The 21,362-nt window shown below is 32.3% G+C and overlaps 1 protein-coding gene across 2 annotated transcripts; it reads right to left on the reverse strand.

Annotated features, from left to right (window-relative positions):
- Positions 1 to 8,342: 8,342 nt before the first annotated feature.
- Positions 8,343 to 13,254, reverse strand: LOC105787829 (mitochondrial uncoupling protein 5). Of its 2 annotated transcripts, XR_008191927.1 has the most exons (3): positions 11,968 to 13,251; positions 8,902 to 9,048; positions 8,343 to 8,805 (listed from the first exon to the last, which is right to left on the reverse strand). XR_008191927.1 is itself a non-coding variant. In XM_012614389.2 (2 exons), the coding sequence occupies exons 1-2, from the start codon at positions 12,907 to 12,909 to the stop codon at positions 10,269 to 10,271; spliced, it is 1,056 nt and encodes a 351-aa protein (XP_012469843.2). In that variant the 5' UTR covers positions 12,910 to 13,254; the 3' UTR covers positions 9,995 to 10,268. The 2 variants fall into 2 exon arrangements, 1 of the variants encoding a protein (XP_012469843.2); XM_012614389.2 differs by lacking the exons at positions 8,343 to 8,805; positions 8,902 to 9,048 and adding an exon at positions 9,995 to 10,382 and having other exon boundaries at positions 11,968 to 13,254.
- Positions 13,255 to 21,362: the final 8,108 nt, after the last annotated feature.

The raw sequence follows: 21,362 nt of genomic DNA on the forward strand, positions 1-21,362 counted from the left end.
TTCTCATCTTATTCCATCCATTCCTCCATTTCACCATCTTATACCTTGATGCTCGAACACTAACGTGTTCCATCCGCAAGGCCCGGAGCTTCACATATCATGGGTTCACACAGTAAAACCATATGGCGGTATCTAACAGAATTATCATATTTCTTTTTCCTAACTTCCTCTAACTTGTCATTAATCCCTTTTAAATATTCATTTTTATCATGCATTTAAACTAAAATGGCAGACACTCATAAACTTGTGAAAGCATGCACCATGCCTTTGTAGTTCTGGGTTTGAGTACAGAAACTCACCTGATGCTTATTCGCCTTGTCCGTTTAGCTTTCCCGAATACCAAAGCTTCTATTCTCCTGGAAGCAACTTACTGAATCCTTTACTTTTCAGACTTAAACCTCACAATCATTGCCCCATACAAATCTTTGCAATAACATTACTTCCTCGGAGTAACCATAGAGGATGAAGAATAAGAAAACAAAATAGATTTGGAGAAGAAATCTTTTGGGAAGTCATTTCTCAGTTATTTATAGCCCTCCATGTGCGGTCTCCAACCGTATATCAACCATTCATCCATAATAATTTTGTCTCCCATTAAAAGATAGATTGGTTCTAATTCAACCGAACTAGATTTGGTTTTCAACCATATTTCATTCTGTTCCTAATTTTTCTTGATTTTTCAATAGAAACCGCCAGTTTGTAGACTCTTTCAATTTAACCCCACAAATATTCTAAATTCCTAGGTTTAAAGAAATTTTGGTGTGACACTCATAATCCCACCAAAATGCTTTTGAAAGAAAGGGAAGTGTCAATGTTTTTGGTTTAAAAAGGGCTATAAATAAAGCACCAGTAAGAAGTGGAAACATATTTGCACTTAGCACCGTTTTGAATGCTCATTTAGCTACTAATTCATCTAGTGGAGGGAGGAAAGTTGAGGGTCAAGCAATAAGTATACCTTAGACTGGGTCATGGTATTTTAGGTTTGCATCCTAGAAGGGTCATGGGTTTACTGAGTAGAGTTGGCAATCATTCATATAACTATTTTCCCAATAAGGATAAGATTGTTATTAAGTTCCCTTATATCGTTACTAGGGTATTTGCCAACTAGGACATTAGCTTACCTAGGGCAACCAGTAATGCTATGCTTCCTTGTAGGTAGTAGACATCATAGATTTTTTGGCAATGTTGTTTGCTGAACAAGACCTGGTGATAGGGGACAGCGAACCAAGATTATATTCAAGTTGTTCGATTCGAAAAAAGATTCGAATCTAACATGAAAAGAAGACGCCAAACATGTTTAGGAAAATAAAAAAAAACAAATAAAGAAGAAATCTAGGAACAAAAAATAAACATTCAAATCAACAAAATCAATAAAGAAATAGAAAATTAAAAGTGGAAGATGGATCGAATAAACCGATGGATATGGATAGAAAATAGTTTTCCAACTGAACCTTTTAAGATATAAACCCCAAAAAATTCAATTAATGGCTATAATCAACACTCCAATAAATAATCCTTAACAAATTGAAAGATGAAGAATGGATTCCCAGGACTCCTTAAAGAAAAACGAGAAGAAAAATCATTTCTAAAAATCTCAAGAAAGTAATCTTGGACAAAAGAAATTAACTCCCAAAGTTGAAAATTTTATTAATGAATCAATCAATCAAATGCCTTTAATGAATAATGAAGAGGCCTTTATATAGACTAGCTAATTACATCCATGTAAAACTCTCAAGTATAATGAAACTCTAATTAATCTAAATAAGAAATCGTGTTAGTAGAACTAAGCCTTCTTGCTGATTAAGAAACATAAAAATCCTAAACAAATTTAAATACTTAAAAATATCCTAAAATTTAAAATAAATAAATAATAAAATCTAATAGATACAATATTGGGCTCATATATAATCAAAGCTAGGCCTTAAACTCGAACCCAATACATTTTAAACTCAAATTAAAGCACGAAACTCATAATGTCCCGTAATAATCTCGTCCAGAAATTATGCTTGCACTATCTTCACTAAAATAGTCATAACTTGAGCTCCTGAAATCAAAATCGAGTGATTTAAAGTGCACTTTGAAGCTAAGAGACAGATATTTGAATTTTATGAAGACATATCAACCTATAAATGCTTGGATCCCATCCAAAAAGTCGTTGCAAGTCAACTAATTTCCAAAACTTGAAAGTTGGCAACTTTAGTGAATGGACTTTAATAATTTTCACCCCATCCTTGCATGTATCACCTGGACGTGATTAATGATTCGAAGAAGATAATGTACGAGTAAAGTACTATAGTTAATAGAACTAAGAAAGAAATATGTTGAGCTAAAGAAGAGAGCATCCACAACAAAGAAGACAACTTTAGAGGCTAATAAGCTTACTGCTTATAGCGTTGCTTGAGAGATGGATTCAAAAACACAACTAGAAGATCTAAAGAAGAAGAAGGAAAAGTTAGAGAAGGAAAAATCAAAGGCTGAGTCTAAAATAAAATTCTTGAAAAGTAAGGTTGCGTCTTTAGAATTTGAATAGGCTAACAAATTGGAATAGTTGAAAAGTGAGCATTCGCAACAATTGAAAGCTGCAAAGTCTATGCACCTTAAGAAGGATGGTGAAGTTGAAGCCAAACTTCAAGAGAATGAGAGCGAGCTTGCACAATTTGGGGTCCCAAAAAGAAATGAGTTTGTTGATTTTAAGGTTCACATTAATGTTAACATTTGCAAGGTAATGCCCGTGATCAGACTCGACACTGTACTTAGCATCCAAGCTACAAGGAGACATTGTTTTTAGAATCGGATTAGATTGGTTGGTTGGACCGAGAACTAGAGAAAATGCTTGTCTATAATAAAGGGTTAAATTGGTTAAACCATGAACTAGTTGAATTGGGTTAAAAAATTGGTTGAACCAATTTTCTTTTTTTTAATACTTTCTAATTTTTATGTTTTTTAAATATTTTTTTCAATTAAACCAAACAAATTGATTGAACTGAAAATTGGTGGTATGATCGGTTTGACCATCGGTCTGATTATGTAAACCTTGCCAAGATCTCTTACTTTGCATGGATTTGACCTAGAAGGTCTTCTAGGAGAAGAAGTAGATTTTGATATCTTAAACCCTTGGAAAAGTCTTGGGATTCTTTTGTGGAAGAGTGGAGAAATTCTAGGAGAATTTTCATGGAACCCACCACTCCTTAACAAGGGTTTGCGACCTTTTAGCCTTCCACAGAAATTGACACAATTATCGATGTAGATGATGATGCCAAAAAGGATTAAAATACTCATGGGAATATCCTTACTCCTATTGAAGATGCCATTTGTAATAGCTTGTTTTTCAGTGGTACCAAAAACGGTGGTTTCGAAACCCCGTTCTCCGATGATCAAGTCTGTAAATATTATTAATTAATATTTACGAGTTAATTATGGCATTATATTGAATTTTGGTCTGAAGAATTTGTTAATTGAATAGTTAATTACGATACAAGTATTTCGACCCTAAAGTCAGTGGTGTTGGAAAATGAGGTATTGAGATCTTATTTTCGTAAATCGAGCCCATATATATTTTTATTAAATATTTATAGAATTATTGTATTGTTGATGTAGTGACTAATTAAAGTACGAAGACTAAATTTTAAAAGTGGTAAAAGTTAATCGCTAAGGAATTTTAATTAATTGAAGGACCAATTGAGTATTTTGGCCTTTTTATTAGAGTGGAAGGTGGTGGATGATCACTAACAATGTTAATTGCTATTTTTAATTAGTTAATTAAGATTTAGTTATTACAAAAAAACCTCTATAAAATAATACCCTTGGGACCCAAAAAATATTATTTTATCGAGGTTATTAGTTTATCGATAAATAAATATTTTATTAATTTATCGATAAATTAATATTTTATTAATTTAGAGAATATTTCATACTTTATGCATGAGATTTTTTTATCAAAACCCAATATGCATGTAGGTGCAATAGATCAAAGTTAATTGGTTCATGTAACAAAAAAGAGTTAATTAATTGGTTCATGTAGCCAAAAGAATAAAGAGTTAATGGTTTCAAAATCCAATACGTATATATTCGTTGGATAGTTTAAAAGATTTATTATAAATAAACACATGTATGTATCAAAATATTATAATTCATATAATCTTTTCCTCCATGACTTTTCATTTGAAAGGTGTAGAAAAGTCTACATTGACAGATGAGATGAGAAAATCATTATGTAAGTTTAAAAAATGAGCATTTCTCTTCAAGTTAAAAAGATTTGCAACAGTGGGTTCAACAAACATTTGATCTCTTTGTTAGCCAATCAACAATATTAAATACTCTTAAAAGGTCATCTGAATATTTGTTAAAAGAGATAAAGAATAACAATGCTAAAAGGTACAAATCAGCCAAATATCTTGAATTAGAGAAGGTATTATATGAGTGGTTTCTCCAATATCAAGAGAAAGTAAACATAATTGGAGAAATGATTCAAACTAAAGCAAAATATTTTTTGCAGAAAATGTATGGTGATGCCAATTCCGAATTTAACTTCTCAATTGGTTGGCTAGAATGGTTCAAGGCAAGACATGGGACTAAGTCTTATAGAAGATTTGGTGAAAGTGGTTCAATTGTTATAGAGAATATTAAATATGTTTCACCTCAAATGAGAGCTAAATTGGAAAATTTTGATTGGAAGGGTATCTATAATATGGATGAAACACGCTTATTTTATCGTCTGCAAGCAGATGATTCACTGGCTACAAAGTAATTAGAAGGACGAAAAAAGGATAAGGAAAGACTTATTGTTGTGGTTTGTTGCAATAAGGATGGTTTGGGTAAAGTACCTCTTTGGGTTATTGGTAAGTTTGCGAATCCTAGATGTTTTAAACATGTGAATATTGGCAATCTTAACTATCATTATCGAGCCAAAAAAAAAGTTTGGATGACTGGATTACTTTTTCAAGATTTTGTTCGCTGGTTTGACTCTAGAATGATTGGTAGAAAGGTGTTGCTTATAGTAGACAATTTCCGAACCCATCCCAAGGTTATTGAAGGCTTGGAAAACGTTGAATTATTCTTTTTGCCTCAAAATTCAACATAAAAAATTCAACCATATGATGCTGGAATTATTAGAGCAGTTAAGATTTATTATTAGAGCCGCTTTTATTCTAGCATCTTGGAAGGTTACAAGTAAGGAGAAATAAATCCTGAAAAGATTAATGTATTGGATGCAATCCATTTTATTAATGTTGCTTGGAATATTGATGTGAAGCCTACAACTATTGCAAATTGTTTCCAACATTGCAAAATTCGATCTGAGGAGGATATGCCTCTCGAATAAGAAATTGGTGATGTTGAGAAGTAATTTCTGATTTACACTATAGAAATGCCATGGATGTTGAGCAGATTTTGAATTATCCAAGTGAAAATGAATCTTTGATGAAGTCACCTATGGATGAAGAAATTATTCAAGGAGTAATGGATGTACCAGCTAATGACGAGCAAGATCCAGATGACAGTAGTGTTTTACCACATGTTTCTCCAAAAGAAGCTTTTCTAGTTGTGGATACCTTGAAGAATTATTTAATACAACACGAGAAGAATATACTAGATCTGGTTTATGCCCTTCTAAAAGTTAAAGATGAAATTGTATTTGATACACATGCAAAGAAGAAGCATATAACTATAGATGCATATTTTAGCAAAGAATCAAATTGAAAAAAAAAGGTGTCTAGAAAGCACTTTAGTTTTATGTATTGTATATAAAATTTTTAGTATATTTAATGAATTATTATTTTATATTTTCATTGGGCCTTTAAGGATTTTTCTAAAATTATTATCTTATGCATTTAGCGAGGTTATTATTTTATCCCCTTGGCCCAAGTCGGGACCCAAAAAATTTTATTATTTAACCAAGATTATTAATTTATCGAATATTCATTTGTTGAGGTTTTACTGTATAAATTTTGATTAATTAACTTTAACTAAATTATATATATTAAAATAAAGAAAAAAAATAAACATTCCTTCATCTTTTCTTCCAAAGGTCGGTTGTAAAGTAGAAGAAAACCCTCCCACGTCTAAGCTTTGTTATTCAAAATTGGTAAGCCCAATTTAGTCTGTTTCTTGTAAATTTTATGTTTTTGGAGTCTCGAGAGTTTGATTTAGCTAGCCCAATGATTAATTTGTGAAACTATTAAAATTTCTAAAAGTTATCATTGTTAAATCTTGAAGCCTTTGGTACTAAATTGTTAGACTTTTAGCTTAGAAATGAAAATGAACTAATTTGTAAAGTAAAATTTGTTAGTTTAAGAGTTAGGGACTAAAGTGCAATAATTTCAAATTTGGTATGAATTTTTTGTAATTATAGGTTTTTGTGGTCTGTAGAAGGATGAAATTAAGATTGATTTCAAAACCAAAGCTCAAATTTGAAAGTTATGGCGTTTTTATTTTAGGGACTAAATTGAATCAAATGTAAAACTTTAGGAACATTCAAAATAAAAATTAAAAATTTCATATGCATATATTTAAGTGTTATAAGATATTTGGGATTGATAAATTAAAATTAAATTAGCGTATAAATCAAGATTTGAATTAAGTCTAAGATAATCGAGAAAAGGGAAAATTATTGACTAGTCCTTACGATTCAACTTGTTTGCTGAGTTTTTTTAGGTAAGTTCATATGGTATAATTATATTTAATTGCTTTATGTACTCAAATTATAATCTTTGTGTAAGTGTGTGTGTAATTTGAGTTATTTACAAATTGGTACAAAAAGGTAAGATAAGGACTAAATTGTAAAGAAATGGTTAAAAGAGTTAATTGTGCCCAAGTGAATGAATTAGAGGATAGGATACGATATGCCAATAGGGTTAGTTGCATACTTGTATGTGATTGCACTTCGATGCATCTGTTTACCCTTCGGTGCCTTTGTTAACACTTTGGTGCTCTCTAGTGTGGTGTAGTTACCCGTGTATTCGAATCCATTTATTATAGTTCATCGGGCTACTGGATTAAATGTTTTAGAAGGAAATGATGGATAAGTGTTACACGTTTGTACTAAAAAATGACTATATGTAAATAGAATGAAGTAAATGAAATATGTATGCTCAATGATTCTGATGGAAGGCACTGAATTGAATTTGTATAATTCAGATTGAAATGTTTTATGAATCGTATTTGATGATATCATCTTACTGTTTTGAAATGTGATTAAAGAAAAGTTGTGTAGTTAGTTAATTCGTTATGTTAATAGTGAATTGAGGTAAGTTCTCATTTTAAAAGCTATGATCTTACTAAGCATTTGAAATGCTTACTCTATTTTTGTTTTCTATAGATTGTCGGTTTGTGAAATTCGTCAGCCGAATCAGCTCAAGATCACACTATCCCTCTATCGACTCGGTAGAATTTTGTTCATTTTAAGCTCGGTTATGTGGCATGGACATAGTTTTTCTAACTATATAAGTTACTTTGGCTAGATAATTGTTTTGAACTTAGTTAATATTTGAATCATGATGTGATAATGTTCAAGTATATTGATGTATGTTTTGGTAACCTATGTGACTTTGTGGTTGATAGTTAAAATGGCATGATATGTACGAAATGAGGTGGTAAATGTAATGGTATGAAATGTTGATATGTTTGGATGATTATGTTGGATTGATTAAGCCAATTTGATATATTTTGATGTTAATGAAGACATGTTGTGTAGAATAAATTGAAAAGATGTTGTGAGGTCTTTGGTAAGTATTATGGAATGTTTTGTGCAGTGATAAATGTGCTAATGGTGTGGCTTGGCATGAAGTAGGTACCAAATGATCTATTTTTGCACCAAACAGAATTCTTGTCCCGACGTCAACTTCCCTCGTCACGATGACAGCCAACAGTTTGTGATGTCCCGATGTCAAGTGGCTCGATGTCGTGATGTGACACACTATTTTGGTGACGTCACGACGTGGAAGAAGTGACGTCATGACGTCGGGTCCAGATTTTTAAAACTTTGCAATTTGGTCCTAAAACATGCCCATGTAACCAAATGAGCTTTCGTAAGTTCGATTAAGGCTCGAATTTGATTTTGTATCATATTGTAAATGTGTTTATGACATGTTTGTATGTTTGAATGATCATTTTACTATATAATTGATTGTAGTTGCTTCAGCAACGCCTGTAACATCCTATAACTCGGACCCAACGATTGGGTCAGGCGAGGGGTGTTACACCACTAATAAAGCTACTTAGAGATTTTTATTATTATTCTTTTGCTACGGTTGCATTTTTTTTGACGAATGCATGAAGCAGAACTTTATTTACTCTGTGTACTTTTTTGAATTATTTCAATTTCTTTGCAAGAATAATGTATGTGTGATGTGTTGTAAAGTACCATTTTCACAATTATTGTGTTGACAATACCAATTTGGCATCATAATTCAAAATTCATACGCAGTTTGACTTATGTTGTCTACATTACTTATAAGGCGAGAATGTTATGATGCTTGGAAGGTGAGGTAACAAGGTTATACTACTTGGAAATCTATATTGCCTGAAAGGTGAGGTAACTTGAAGGCTAGGTAGAACATATATCAAAGGTGAAAGTCTTTGACCGATAATTATGATATCATATCATTTACTTAAACACATAAAAGTTTCTAGTACTTGAGGGTTAGAATTCATACAAAATATTTTCATAAGTGTCGAGCATTCCACATTCTATGTATCAGTTGTCCATCTAGGCAAGCCAATATGCACCAAAGCCAATCTTTTTAACCAGCTTGTAGGGCCTTCTGAATTAGGAACCATTTTGCCTCATTGTGCTGCTAACAAGATGACCTATGTATTTTTCATAACATTGTTGCAAACTTTGAAATTGTTTGTAGTACACATACACATATGTATTGGTGAATCATATGGTCTTGCTTTTTTTACCTTTAGCTCACCACTTCCTTTCTCAAACTTTGTTGGTATGTGTTGTTCCATCTCATCTTATAGGGGATAACATAAACTGCACGCCCACACTATGCATCGAAATGGTTGGTTCGCATACGCCAAATTCCACTAAACAATACGGGCCACCTAACGTAAACCATTCTAATCCTTCAATTATATATTCTTCTACACCATCAAGTTCCCATTTTTTATAACACAAAAGTATTGAAACTATTTTATTAAGATAAAAAAGAGATTCGAATCTGAGTACATCATTCTATTTTGTAGGAAAACGTGTTTGAAAAGAATGATATAAGAATCTTAAAATGTTTAATATTATTATTAATTGAAATGTAAACTATATATAACAAAGCGTTTAGAGATAAAAGCAGTTCTTGATTAAAAGCATCATTTCTTGAATTTTCCATTTGAATCCAATATAAATATCAAATCAACATATGATAGTTATTTATTAAATTAAATTAAACAAATAATCTTAATTATATTTTATAATTGGTTTTAATATGTTTAATTGAGTGAAATGTATTTGATTCGTAACCTAAACTCATTCAAAAATATTATAATAACATGCTAGATAATTGCATAGGAAAAAATTGTTTAAAAATAAAATCTATTAGTGGATAGTATTTTAATAAAAATACTTAAATATCTTTGAATTTATATAATTATTTATACTAATTGAGCTGATGTTTGATCAATTCGTAATATCATTTCATTAAAACTTTTTAATATTAGCATAAATATAATAATAAGATGTTAAAAAATAAAATCTTAATTTAAGAAATGGGGAGAGCTCAAGAAAAGAAATTCTAAAACCTCATATCATAATCAATATGTAGTCATACTACCTAAAACAGATTACAAAAATCATATGGCACTAAACACATTATATCCATAGGACAAAAGGTAGGTTAATATGTGACTGGGAAATTCAAAGAGAAAACTACTTACTACGCAAGAAATTTGTAATAAAATATGCAAATTATGAGAGGAGATAATATTGTTAGTCCCATTATTTAAATTATCAAAAAAAATTTAATCATTTTAAAGAATTTATAATATTTATTTTTATTAAAATTAAAATATTTATCTCGATAACAATAATTAATCTTTTCATCATAAATACTCTTCAAAAAAATAAACAACTTATCATAAAATATATCTCAATTTTATTAACAGAATTAAATCTCTAACCTCATAATTAAAAAATAAGAATGGAGAATCATGAGATGGATATTTGTGAAAAAGCTTAATAACTAGATTAGTGAGTTTGGCCAAGGACAGGTTCATGTGCAGACAATGCTCAGTCACGAGCCTCAATTCGAAACCTTGTATCCTAGAGAAACCTAGAATCTTTTCTGAGCTGTTGTTTTGTTGTGTCGGTTTTTGGAATAATTATGGTGTTTTTCGAGAGACTGTGTGACTTTGACATTTGGCCTTTTTCTTTTCCCTCCAAGTTCCTGGTGAAATTAGACTCCAAATCAAAAGAGAAACTTTTAGATATTCTTTTATAACTCGGTTTGAATTATTTTTCAATTATTTTTATATTTTGGTTTAAAATTTTATTTTTATCTAAATTAAGTTTTAAAATTCACAGTTTCTTATATTGAATTTTCTTTTCTTCAAGTTAGTTCTTTTATATTGGCAATAACAGTGTAAAAATCTTCAAACTTTTATAAAAAAAGTAATTAAGATCCTACATTTTTCTCTAAATTTGGTATTTGAATTTTCAAACTGCACCAAAAGACTTAAACTTTATTTTTTAAATTAAGCCCTTACTTTTTTTGTACTCAATTGAGTACCTGAACTTTTAAAATGCGTCAAAAAAACCCTCAAATTAAAAAATTTTAAGCCCCTTTTTATTTTTCACCCAATTAAATACTTAAACTGTAAAAATGTATCAAAAATGCCCTTTAGTCATTAACTTAAAGTTAACTGCTTCTAAATTTTCTAGTTATAGCTACCACGTGTTACAACCATGGCATGACATATGGAAAAAATGATAAAAATAAAATAAATAAAAGTTAAAAATTATTAAATTTTAATAAAATATAATTTTTATAATTTATTAATTAGAAATAAATTTATAAAAATAGTAAAAAATTATAAAATATAGAAAAAAATTATAAAAATTATGAAGTCGTAATAAAATTATAAAAAAGGTAAAGAAATATAAAATTTATAAAAAAGTTATAAAAGTTATCATACCAAAAGAAGCATTTTATAATTTTTCTATAAATTTTATTGATTTTTTTATCATTTTTCGCCACATGTCACGTTGTGTTGCGACACGTGATGGCTTTAACTAAAAAAAATTAGAAGTCGTTAACTTTAACGGTCAACAGTTAAAGCTAATGGTTAAAGGAACTTTTTGATGCATTTTATAGTTTTTTTAATGGTTTTTACAAAATTTACAATTTTTTTATGATTTTTTTACAATTTTTTATATTTTTTTCTAATTTTTAATAAATTATATTTTATTAAAATTTCATAATTTTATAAATTTTATTGATTTTTATAGTTAATGGTCGTAGGGTCATTTTAATTCATTTTGACAGTTTAAGTAACTAATTAAGTGCAAATAAAAAGTAAAAATTGAATTTTAAAAGAATTTGAAGACATTTGTTATACATTTTAAAATTCAAATACTCAATTAAATATAAAAAAATGGTTTATTTTTAATTGAAGGACTTTCGAAATAAAATTTAAACTCAAACAAAGAAGGAATGAGACATAGATTAAAAGTGAAAGTGTTATGTTGGTTAAAAACAAATATATAGTTCCATTCATTCACGTCTTCCCATAACTTAAATTGGAAGAAATAGAATAAATTGAAAGTATTGAGTGGTGCATTGGAATTATTTGGTGATATAATAGAGAAAATAATATATGATGATGAAAATTGCAGATTTCAAAATTTTCTTACAATCTGAAGCAAAGACACAAACTCTTGCTTCCAGATTCCATGGAAAACTTTATTATTTCATTCTACTTAAAACATTGTCGTCGTAAAATAGTTTAGAAATTCTTAAGCAACTTTCGTACCTGTTCCAACGTAACGAAAAGCACCACCGTGAACGGCCCTTGTCTGGAGATGGTAGGTATAAACCCTTTATACAAAGCCATCGGCCCTTCCGCCTTCACTGTTTTCATAGCACAATCCAAAGCTCCGGTATACGGTGGCCTTTGACCAGGCACCACCTTCATGTTCATTACCCTTGTCTTGATTACGTCAACGGGATTCGATACCACCGCCGCCACAAATCCAGCCGAGAAACTCGCCACCACGTGTGTACAGAGCCCATCTTTCATCCACCCTTTTGCCAAAATCGTTTCTTTGATTTGATCGTAGGAAGCCAACTGCGACGCCGTCACCAGCATGGCTCGGTTCACCGTCATCGATGAGCCACGCCACAAGGAAGTAATGCCTTCTTGTTTGGTCATGCGAGCGAGGGCGTCAACGACGCTGGTGTAGTTACGGCGTTGAGATAAAGGGAGGCGTCCGTCAGCTTGCATACGAACCATTGCAACATCGGCTGGGTTCCCGACGGCAGCGCCGATACCCCCGGCTATTAACCCAGCGAGGATTTTGCTGGCGAGAGGCATGGTATTCGTTTCCTTATCGGTCCATTTATGCTTCAGGATGTCATAGATTCCCATCCGGGTGGTGGAATAAAGGGTCTGGCGGAGTACGGTGGCGGAAACACCTGAGAAAAGAGCTCTGAAGCCTTCGGTTTTAAAGATCCGAATCCCAGTAGCCAGAGGTCCAATACGCGCCGCCGTGGCTTGTCTGAGGCGTACAGTAGAGGAGGGGGTGCTGTTGGTCTGGAAAGCTAAAGAAGGGCGGAGATTTTGAGCAGCCGCGTTAGGGCCCTGGGCTTCACCTTGAAGCTGCATTCGAACTTTGATTAAATCCAGTGGGTGGGTTGAACAACCAGCGACAATTGATGCAATGCCTCCTTCAATGAAACTTTTGACTCCTCCCATTTTTTTTAAAAATTCTCTCAAAAACAAAAATCTAAAAACTTTCAAAGAATGAACAAAATTGATCAAGAAAAAAAAAAAAAGGTCTGAAATATAACTAAAGACTCCAAATGGAATTAGGGTTCATATCACTAGAAACCAGGAAATGGGAATGAAGATCAAATGCTAATGAACAAGAGTGAGGAACGGTAGGCCTTTGAGACATATGCTGGGGAGATTTACAAGCTTCTTTTTTTGGTAAATATAGCAAAGCAAATGTATGGATGATTTATTTGCCATATGAGGGAATGAGTATTTATAGCAGCGCACGAGCTTGGTCGCGTGGGGGATTCACCCAATGCCAATTCTTCATCGCTTAATCAATAGTGGTTTTTTTTTTTTTTTTCCTTTAATTTTGCTTTCCATCCTTTGTTTATAGTTCAATAATTAAATCCAATAAATAAGACTGTCAAAATAATTTTATTAAATTGGAATATTTATTATTTTTAATATTTTTAAATTTAAAAAAATTATTTATGTGACCAATAATTACATAAGTGGAAAACAAAATAAACAAATAAAAATGTTCAATCTAGAGCTACAAGGTTTCCAGTTTTGAATATGGACACTACACCAAAATAGGTTTTTAGCGGCGTTTTTTTAAGCCTTTAGCGGCGCTTATCAGTGCCACTAAAAGTATTAGCGACGCTTCCTAAAGCGCCGCTAAAATTGCCGCTATTGACAACGCCACTAACATTTGCGGCGTTTATCTTTAAAAACGCCGCTAAAGGTCATGTTCTTTAGCGGCGCTTTATACACAAACGCCGCTAAAGATCATGTTCTTTAGCGGCGCTTTATACACAAACGCCGCTAAAGATCATGTTCTTTAGCGCTTTTTGCACAAACGCCGCTAAAGCTCATGTTCTTTTGCGGTGCTTTTTACATAAACGCCGCTAAAGTTCATGTTCTTTAGCGGCGTTTTTTACACAAACGCCGCTAAAGATCATGTTCTTTAGCGGCAATTTTTCACAAACGCCGCTATTTGTTTGGTTGCTTTTAGCGGCGCTTTTTTAAAAAACGCCACTAAATTTGGGGTTTTTGAAAAATTAATTTTTTTCAGCCCTCCTGTAGCAACAAATCAAAAGTAATCAAATCTAAACCAGCCAATAGCAATAAATATTTATATAATATTTCAAATTAAACGAATATTATAATATTAATATCAATATTTTATTATTTTCACAAAAATGCTAAAATGATAAAATATTTATACAATACACTATGACGACGGAGGTTGGGAGTCTTGAAACATCTTCATCATACTCTGTCGTTGTTGGAGTTCGTCGTACTTTCTTACTCGCTCTGCTTCTCTCGCCGCACCTCTGCTTCTCTGGATGCCGATCGACTTTAAGTTGTCATTGGAGTTCTTCATATTTCTTTTGAACCTCTGCTTCTCTCGCTGCCGCATCTGCTTTAAGTTGTAGCTGGAGTTCTTCATATTTCTTTTGAACCTCAACTGTGGTCGCTTGCATCTGAGCCATCTGGTCTTTTAACCTCTGAACTTCAGCTTGAGCCTGACTCCCTGAAGGCATGTATTGCTGCGAGCTGGATCCAAAATATTGTGTTAGGCTAACAAAAGATCCTTGAAATCGAACCCGGCCATACCTTTCAGGACCCATAACTTCAGTAATAATCCGGTTATCAATGTCTTCAAGATGAACAGAACTATCACTAGAAGCAATCACTTCGTACTCTGCCTTTTTATTCTTTAGTTTCTCCTAATAAATAAATCACATATTTAAGAACACAATATATATGAAAAAAACAAATGCAACACAAGTTAACAATAGTAGCATTACAAGCAATGAATTAAACTATTAGAAAATCGTATTAAGTAAACGTACCATTATTTCTGCAGCTTCAGGAGTCATAGGAGATCCATCTTTCTTCTTATGTGTAATCTCAAAAAGTTGAAGGCTTCCAACTTTTTGATCGGACGACTGCTTCCTACAATATAGTAGTAAAAATATTATTTAATGGAAAGTAACACATATTTGACAAGATTAAAAATTAAAATACCTCACCTCAACTACACAAGCAAAACTTTTCGACCTTACTGTAATGCGTGAATTTTGTTTCTCCTCTTGTTTTTTCCAACCCGTTCACGATCCTACGTTATGAAATTATTAGTACGTAAATAGTAAATACAATAAACCAAAATAATTACAAGAGTTTAGAAGTACATCATACCTCGCCTTTCTTCGAATGCCAAAATCTAATCGCATCTTCCCATTGGTACCTCGGCATACCCGTGGGACATTTTGCAATTTCTCATCGAGGTTGTTTTACCTTATAATAATCTCTCTTAAAGTACTTTTATGGTCTCTCCATCTTTTTCCCAATGCCTTCTTTACATAGGCATCCGAGACCTTTAAGGCAAACCTCGCCTACAAAAAACACAAGAAAGTAAATATAAGTGAAACTAATTCCCAAGTATTTCAGATGACATTAACGTTTTGTTACCTTAATATTATCGAGGGCTTGATTTTTGTTACTATCGAGAATTTGATGCCATGACTCGTAGTTGATAGGCAACATATTTGCATTTCGTGCTAAAATGCCCAAGTATCCTGCTAATAGTCGAGCTTCTGTTCCAACAGGCTGACCAAAACTGTTTCTGCATACTTTGACACGCTCGACTGGATCTAACTAGTACAACTCGCTAAGTAGCGTACGACCTCGACCTCTGCGCGTCCCACCATTTTCAGCTGAAAAATGATATATTATAATATAAGATTTTAAAAAATAAACCAACTACAAGTCAACACGTATGTAAATTAAATGTAAATTACTTTGAACTTCTGTAGGATCGTCGGGTATAATCGGAACATTCGAAGATCCAATTCCTGTCTGTTCTTCACTATTTGTTTCTACCGAGTTTGGAGCATTTTGAACAATGCTTACCTCTCGCATTTTTCTTCTAGGCATTTTTTCTGCAATACATATAAAATGGTTGAAAACTTAGTAACTAATTACAATAATAACAGCGAATATAAAATAGTTGAAATATTTAATAAGATCAAGATTTAAATTATGATATTACATATAATTAAACAATCGTATATTCTTACTACATCATTATTCGTAAATATCTTCATCTGTATCCTGGTGAACCCATTGAAATTGCGTACTAGTACTAGGGATATTTTCATTTAAGTGTTGTTCCGGAAAGGGAAAAGTTTCTGATCTATCATCGATATTATCTCTACTTCCACTGCTCATGTCAAACAAGTCTCTAGGGATGTTACGAAGTACAACGTACCAACCCTCGTCGGTTGGATCTTTTGAGTAAAAAACTTGTCTGACTTGATATGAGAATACATACGGCTCATCTATCAGTTCTTGTCCTGTGTGAATCAATCGAGCGAAGTTGACCATTGTAAAACCAAATTGATCTTGCTTAATTCCACGAGCAGTATTAACATCGGCCCAATCACCTCGAAATAAGACAACTTTCCATTTGCCGTAGTAATCTAACTTAATTATGTCAGTAAGAAGTCCGAAATATTCCACATTTCCCTCGACAGAATTATTGTCCCTAGCACTAGCATAGATTGTAATTGAGGAATTAACACCTATTCCATAATTTTGCGTTCTCCTCAATCTCTCGTGATATTTGGTATGAAATCTGAATCCGTTGATGAGGAACGCACTATAGGAAAGCCATTTAACTTTTTCATTGACATTCTTCCCACTCCAAACCTATTGAATGGAAAGTAAACTGAGTAATTAAAAATGTAATGAGAAAACATTATTATTTTTAAATGAAGCCCTCCAATTACATACCGTTTGGCTTAACCATTCATGAAAAGTTTCTGTGAACAACTTATTGATATCTCGATGTTGTGTTCTTCGGGAGTGCGAACGGATCTCAATATTTGTTTGTACTCACTATGTTAAAAAAATGTTCACTTTGTTAAAAGATAAACAATTTTGGATTGATGAATATTTATCAAATTTCTACAACTTACTTCCGTAATGGTTCCATTGATTCATGGTGAAACAGAACATATCGATGTGCTTGTACCCACGATAAATCATCTAATTCTGCAATATCAACTTTGCCGATTGGTTCTCCAAAACTTTGGAACAGATAAGTATCGGCAGAGTTATGTTCCGTGAGTCCAGCATTTCTACTTGGTCTGTTCAACCTTGTTTCAACATTTTCCAAATATCTTGAACAAAAGGTCATACATTCTTCTGCCAAGTAGCCTTCAGCAATCGATCCTTCTGGATAACGCTTGTTGCGGCAATAAGACTTTAATTTGGATAGGAACCTAAACACAATACACAAATTTTCAAAAGTTGTAACTAAAACAACTATAGGTGAATGAGGAAAAATTTTAAAAATAAATTAAGACCTTTCTATGGGATACATCCATCGATAGAAAACGGGTCCGCTGAGAATTGCTTCATACGGGAGATGGATTATTAAGTGAACCATAATAGTGAAGAAGGAAGGTGGGAAGATTTTCTCCAAGTTGCATAAAGTCAAAGCAGCTCGATCTTTTACCTTCTGAAGTTCTTGAACATCCAAAAATTTGTCACAAATGGCTTTCATTATATTGGATAGTTCAATTATACAAGACGTTACCTTCTTCGACATACAACATCGTAGAGCAACTGGCAGTAAATCTTGCATCAAGATGTGATAGTCATGTGATTTTAGCGAATATAGTCTTCGATCTTTAACACTAACACATCGAGATATATTTGATGCATACGCATCTGGAACCTTTATATCCTTCAACACCATGCAAAATAGTTCTTTCTCTGTCTTGGACATTGAGAAAATTGAAGGCGGCAACCGATATTTCCCATTCGGAAGTGGATTCGGATGAAGATCAGGTCGAATTCCCATCTGAACTAAATCAAGTCGACTCTGAAGATTGTCTTTTGATTTTCCGTCTACATTTAAAATTGTACCGACAACGTTCTCGCAGACATTTTTCTCAATATGCATAACATCAAGATTGTGTCGTAATAGGTGGTGCTCCCAATAAGGCAACTCAAAAAAAATACTTCTTTTTTTCCACAAGTCCGCCTCATTAGGATCATCCTCTTCATCGGATTCATCATCAGTTTCATCATTTGATCTTTTATTTCTTTGCGTGTTTGCCGGTTGGTTCATCTTCCCATAACTAAAATTCATATCTTCCAACATTAACAAGATTTCAGATCCAGTTGTCTGCGAAGGAGCTTCTCTGAACTCTTGATGATCAAATCTGAACTTTGAAATCTAAATCTATGATCTTCCGGTAACCACCGACGATGCCCCATGTAAGAGAACTTCTTACCATTGTATAACCATTGAGAACATGTTTGTGCAGCACAACAAGGACATGCATAACGACCCTTGGTACTCCAACCGGATAAATTAGCATAAGCGGGGAAGTCATTAATGGTCCACATCAAAGCTGCACGTAAATTAAAGTTCTCCTTTCTGAGGACATCGTATGTCTCAACACCAGCCCATAATTGTTTTAACTTTTCAATAAGAGGCTGTAAATAAATGTCGATATCATTCCCGGGTCCTTTCTCTCCAGGGATAATCATAGATAAGATAAGAGAAGATTGCTTCATGCAAATCCACGAGGCATATTAAGGAACAAGCACTCTTGGCCAAGTCTTCGCACGCAGTGCTCATGATCTTGTAAGGATTAAATCCATCAGATGCTAGCCCAAGCCTCACACTCATAGGATCGTTTGCAAAGCTTGGAAATTTATTGTCAAATGATTTCCAAGCTAAAGAATCTGTCGGATGCCTTAGTAATCCATCATCAGTTCGTCCATCATGGTGCCACGTCATAGACTCCGCTGTCTTCGACGACATGAAAAGCCTTTGAAGCCTCGGTATCAGCAGAAAATACCGTAAAATCTTTACTGGCTTCTTTCTTGACTGTGCATCATTTTCATCGTCATTATCATCCTCTTTGTTTTTATTTATCCAACGGGATTGGCCGCATACATGACAGAACTGTTGGTTTCTCCGATCGCCCCAATACAACATACAGTCATTCGGGCAACTATGGATTTTGGTGTACCCAAGGCCTAAACTTTTATCATTTTCTTCATATCTTTGCATGATCGAGGGATTTTTGCAAACGGAAACATATCTCTCAAAAACTCTAACAGCATTGTTAAAGAGTTCCCGGTCCACCCTCCCAAACATTTTAACTGAAAAAGACGAATACAGAAAGACATTTTTGAGAATTTTGATCCCTCATACAGTTCTTCGTTCATGTCATTAAGTAGTGCGTAGAACTTCACCGCTTCTCCATTCGGCTCTTCATGAGGTACACTTCTTCTCTATTCGGTAAAAGCATTTCCACCGAGATTACAATCATCAGATGCCACAAAGTCGGCTGGGAATGACTGCAAACCATGATTATGCATATTAAATGTATCCCGCAACATCCCTTCCATGTCATCCCCTCTTAAAGACTGATGGTAATGCTTACCATCATAAGATACATCCATCCTTGAAGAGAAGTACTAGGCGGGCATTCTCCATGAAAAAGCCATTGTTTATAACCCCGAACAAAACCATCAACAATTAGATGCTCGTATACAACTTCATGATAATGCCAGTTTATGTTCACACACTTCTTACACGGGCAAAGAATCATGTTCTCTTGGCTTGCATATTGAAATGCAAAATTTAGAAAAGTCTGTACTCCATTTCGATAACCGTCGCTTACCCTTGACAAATTCATCCAAGAGCGATCCATTTCTTAATTATGTATGTCTGACATTGATAATAAATTGCACGGGTTTAGGATTTAGGAATAAGTGTAATTAAGGTATGTACGTTATTATTTAAGTTAAGGTATAATATATATCACGGTAACTTATATAAGTTATGTATTTAACTTATTTGAGTTCCACCACATAAGGGATATTTATGAAAGTTATGTAAGTTATGTATTAAGTAAATTATGTAAGTTATGTATTATGTAAATTATGTAAGTTATGTATTAAGTAGGTTATGTAAGTTATGTAAGTTTTGTGTATTATGTAACTTTTTAATTTATGTAGGTTATGTATTGTTATATAAGTTATTATGTAGGTTATTATGTAAGTCATTATGTTGGTTATGTAAGTTGTGGATTGATGAATATTTATGTATGTAAGTTATGATATGATTGATAAATTTAAGTTATATAAGTTGTGTATTATCACGTAAGTTATTATGTAGGATATTATGTAAGTTAGGTAAGTTTTGTAAGTTATTATGTAGGATATTAAGTAAGTTAGGATATTATGTAGGATATATAATTTTAAAATTATATGGATTAAAACTATATATAAATATTAATAAGTTATGTAAGTTATGTATTATAAATTTAAATTTTGTAAATTATGAATTATGTAAATTATGTAAAATACGTAAGTTATGAAATTTGAACTTTAAAAAATTAAATATTTTAAAAATTTGTGATTAAAATAAAATAAAATATTTAAAATATAACTTTAAATACAATTTATTTAATTAGGTAAATTAAAAATAAAAGAGAATAAACCAAAATATATTTTTCCTAATTAAAATAGCATAAAATAAAATAAAAAGAAACTGAAAAAGGAAAACATATAAATATTTTAATAGCTTGGACCAATTTATTTATCCATGTTAATATTAGTTACACATTTAAAATGGGATTTTGGAAATGAATTACTTGAGAAATGGAAGAAGATTTAAGCAGGTATCATAATTGATATGAATGAAAGTTAAATGTGAAAAGAAATTAGTTGGAAAAGGATACTGTCAATTTTATACAATTATGTAATTTAATTATTTATTTTATTTGGGTCCTCTGAATCCTATCAAGATGGCGATCTTTGTAATTAACGGCAATGGTGATGGCAGGACACATGAAAACATTATATTTAGATTCCTTTAGTAAAAGTATCATCAATTAGTCCCTATACATTAATATACAAAATCTATACAAAATAAAATCAAATATTCCACATTATACTACTGTCTAAATTTGCTCCATTATCTGAGACATTTTTTCTAAAAATATTTATGGATTTGGGTGAATTAATTAAATGTGCATTCTTTCTTTAAATAAATTAAATAGAGACATTTAAAATAGATGAAAGATTTTTAATTAAAAAAGAAGCGGCAGCAGCAGCATGCACCACCATAATACCACCATATCAATTAGCCCCAATATTTGAAAGGAAATCCAGCAATTAAATCTATACATAATCGGAGCCCCAAAAGATTAAATTTTCAGAAATCATCATGATAAAACTATTATTGATTAAAATTTTGAACTAAAAGGTACCTTAATAATTTCAACAACCTGGTCTACTCCACTCTCACTAGCAAACAGAGGCTGCAGTCAGAAAAATGGTATTTGTTAAGTAATTTAAAGGGAAAATGCATATAAATAAGCAAATAAATTTTG

The sequence above is a fragment of the Gossypium raimondii genome, chromosome 2 (assembly GCF_025698545.1).
Source record: "Gossypium raimondii isolate GPD5lz chromosome 2, ASM2569854v1, whole genome shotgun sequence".
Lineage (NCBI taxonomy): Eukaryota > Viridiplantae > Streptophyta > Magnoliopsida > Malvales > Malvaceae > Gossypium > Gossypium raimondii.

Excerpts from the sequence above, each read along its gene's own strand:
- LOC105787829 (XM_012614389.2), bottom strand. The coding sequence starts at position 12,909 with ATGGGAGGAGTCAAAAGTTTCATTGAAGGAGGCATTGCATCAATTGTC. Across the intron at positions 10,383-11,967 it reads TTTTCGTTACGTTGGAACAG|GAACTTGGAGGGAAAAGAAA; the intron begins GTACGAAAGTTG and ends TAATTTCACCAG.